This window comes from Etheostoma cragini, chromosome 18 (genome assembly GCF_013103735.1).
Source record: "Etheostoma cragini isolate CJK2018 chromosome 18, CSU_Ecrag_1.0, whole genome shotgun sequence".
Classification (NCBI taxonomy): Eukaryota; Metazoa; Chordata; class Actinopteri; order Perciformes; family Percidae; genus Etheostoma; species Etheostoma cragini.
The window spans coordinates 429,961-433,006 of NC_048424.1; the positions used below are offsets into that span (position 1 = coordinate 429,961).

At 38.2% G+C, this 3,046-nt stretch overlaps 2 protein-coding genes across 2 annotated transcripts in view; both read right to left on the reverse strand.

Moving 5' to 3' along the window:
- clec11a (C-type lectin domain containing 11A) overlaps nt 1-3,017 on the reverse strand; it is a 5,592-nt gene extending 2,575 nt beyond the window's left edge. The window contains exons 1-3 of the mRNA XM_034899704.1: nt 2,817-3,017; nt 2,235-2,349; nt 1,942-2,049 (exon numbers count right to left, since the gene is read on the reverse strand). Coding sequence (XP_034755595.1) covers nt 1,942-2,049; nt 2,235-2,349; nt 2,817-2,909 — 316 coding nt within the window. The 5' untranslated portion in view covers nt 2,910-3,017. The remainder of the gene's footprint in view (nt 1-1,941; nt 2,050-2,234; nt 2,350-2,816) is intronic.
- c18h1orf198 (chromosome 18 C1orf198 homolog) overlaps nt 1-3,046 on the reverse strand; it is a 22,639-nt gene that overhangs the window by 9,519 nt on the left and 10,074 nt on the right. The gene's annotated exons all lie outside the window — the stretch shown is intronic.

A 3,046-nucleotide genomic window follows, 5' to 3' on the forward strand; every position in this document is an offset into this window, starting at 1 on the left:
GTCAGTAAAAGACATTAGAGCCAGTAAAAGACATTAGAGTCAGTAAAAGACATTAGAGCCAGTAAAAGACATTAGAGCTAGTAAAAGACATTAGAGCCAGTAAAAGACATTAGAGCCAGTAAAAGACATTAGAGCCAGTATAAGACATTAGAGTCAGTAAAAGACATTAGAGTCAGTAAAATAACATTAGGGTCAGTAAAAAGACATTAGAGTCTGTAAAAAGACATTAGAGTCAGTAAAAGACATTAGAGTCAGTAAAAGACATTAGGGTCAGTAAAAGACATTAGAGTCAGTAAAAGACATTAGGGTCAGTAAAAGACATTAGAGTCAGTAAAAAGACAGAGTCAGTAAAAAGACATTAGAGTCAGTAAAAAGACATTAGAGTCAGTATAAGACATTAGAGTCAGTAAAAGACATTAGGGTCAGTAAAAGACATTAGAGTCAGTAAAAGACATTAGAGTCAGTAAAAAGACATTAGGGTCAGTATAAGACATTAGAGTCAGTAAAAGCCTTTAGGGTCAGTAAAAGACATTAGAGCCAGTAAAAGACATTAGAGTCAGTAAAAGACATTAGAGTCAGTAAAAGACATTAGAGTCAGTAAAAAGACATTAGGGTCAGTATAAGACATTAGAGCCAGTAAAAGACATTAGAGGCAGTAAAAAGACATTAGAGTCAGTCAAAGACATTAGAGCCAGTAAAAAGACATTAGAGTCAGTATAAGACATTAGAGCCAGTAAAAAGACATTAGGGTCAGTATAAGACATTAGAGCCAGTAAAAGACATTAGAGGCAGTAAAAAGACATTAGAGTCAGTCAAAGAAATTAGAGCCAGTAAAAAGACATCTTTTGGTCGCTTTTTCAACTAACTTGGATTGCACCCTTACAGTTTATTAGGGGTGTTAAATGGTAATGGTCTATGGAGGACGCCAAATATAGTTAATCCCATTCACTTTCTTTCATTTTAATTATTTGTTTTGTTTTAATTCAACTTGCCTAATTTATCCTGTGCTGTTACAATACCAAGTGTGCCCAAATTTAACCCTCCTGTTGTCCTCCAGTCAAATCTGGCTCCTTTAAAAATGTCTATATCTGAAATATGGGTTTCTTTTTAACCAAATTACCATTAAAACAAATGGATTGGATTCCTTACAACGCTCTTTGCCAATACAATTTCATTCCTCTGATCTTAACTATTAGTCAAAATAATTCATAATTTCTGCTTTTTTAACTTAAATATTAGGTATAATTATACATAAATGGGGGTTTTTTGACCATGAATTCCAAAAAGTAGTGTAAAACTAGTAAGGGGGTGTTAGGGAAAACTAGAAAAAAGTCTGAAAAAAGGACAACAATTTCGGATTTTTGTCTTTTTCTGCAATAGAGGAAGCTGCAGTTTGAAGACCGTATTTCTAGGTAGATGTGAGTTACTTCTTCATCATATAGTGTGTATATATAGTATATATATATATATATATGTGTGTGTGTGTCTGTGTATATACGTGTATATATGTAGATTATTCTGTATATAAACAGTACATAAACTTACTGTACATACACAGAAATGTGCATATACTATATACGCACACACACACAGAGAGAGAGAGAGAGAACAAAGACAAAAAAAACATAAAACATATAGGTTTTTTTTCATCATATATGAAGACGTGACTCACCTTATAAGCTACGAGATGTAACCTTAACCAAAGCACTTCATAGCTAGCTAGCTAATTAAAGTCCTAATACTGCAGCTTCCTCGGAACGTAGAATACAGTAGCTATGTTTTATGCAGATTTGTCACTATTTAACAGAGAGGAGCGCCACATTTATCCTTGATTTATCCATTTCACAATCCAACTGACTGACTTGGTAGAAAAGCGGAACAAAAAGAGTCCATGAAGAAGGAGAAATGTGGAAACTTTGTGGGAGAAAGTGATGTAGTTACCATCCACCCTGGTCAGCCGGTCCAGTAACTGGCTGACTTTAACGTCCAGCGTGTAGTGGCCAACGTTCAGCTTGTGGATGGCCTGGTCCATGCTGGCTAGTCTGGACACTGACGAGTAGAGGACACAAAGGAGAGGACAACATAAGCGAATCCAGCTGTTTTTGCATTAATGCAATGTAAAATATTACTGTCTAAGTCTAAGACTAAAATGTGATGCAGATATTTGAGATATTTCCCAGATTATTGGCCCGGTGTTTGGATAAAGGAAGCTTTAAACCTGAAGTGAGACTCACACACATAGTTGTATGAGTTTTCAAAGTCTGACACTGGGCTGGTTGGCTCTGGTTCAGGGTCTGGAAGAATATCAGGAACGTCCCCTCTCGCCTTCTTCACCTCTGGCAGGGATGCCTGAGAGAGAGAGACACACACACACACACACACACACACACACACACACATACACACAGAAACAGAAACACACACACACACAGAAACAGAAACACACAGAAACACACCGAGAGAAAAATCCCAGTGTCAACATTTCTAAGATGCTGTTTCACATTCAAATGATGCACGTTTAAGTTAAGTTAGGTGAAATGAAACCACCAACCAAACCAAGCTTCTGCACAACCAATCAAAAACAAGCTATCCAATGCAAACCACCTCGCTGTGCACATCTGGACCCGTCTCACTTCATCTCAAAATCTAAATGTTCTAACTGGAGACGAAGCAGAACATTTAGTAAAAATGATCGTCATCGTGAATGGATCCCGTGTTTTTACCCAAAGAACCCGGCATGCAACAGGGACAGCAGCATCTCCGTTAATGGTTTTTAGTTTTAAGTTCTTTGAGTCCAGCACGCGAACGGTCCTGACCTGGTCTGGCGTGGCGTCGGCCGTCCCCGTAGGAACACACACACTCAGAGAGCACAAACACAGCAGAGCGAGCGAGGTGGCAGCTGGTCCCATTTTCTGCTTCCTAGTAACTCGACTTTACTTCAGCAGCAAAACTCTCTCAGAGTCTCTCTCTCTGAGTGTCTCTCTCTCTTTCTCTCTCTCTCTCTCTCTCTTACTCTCTCTCTTACTCTCTCTCTTACTCTCTCTCT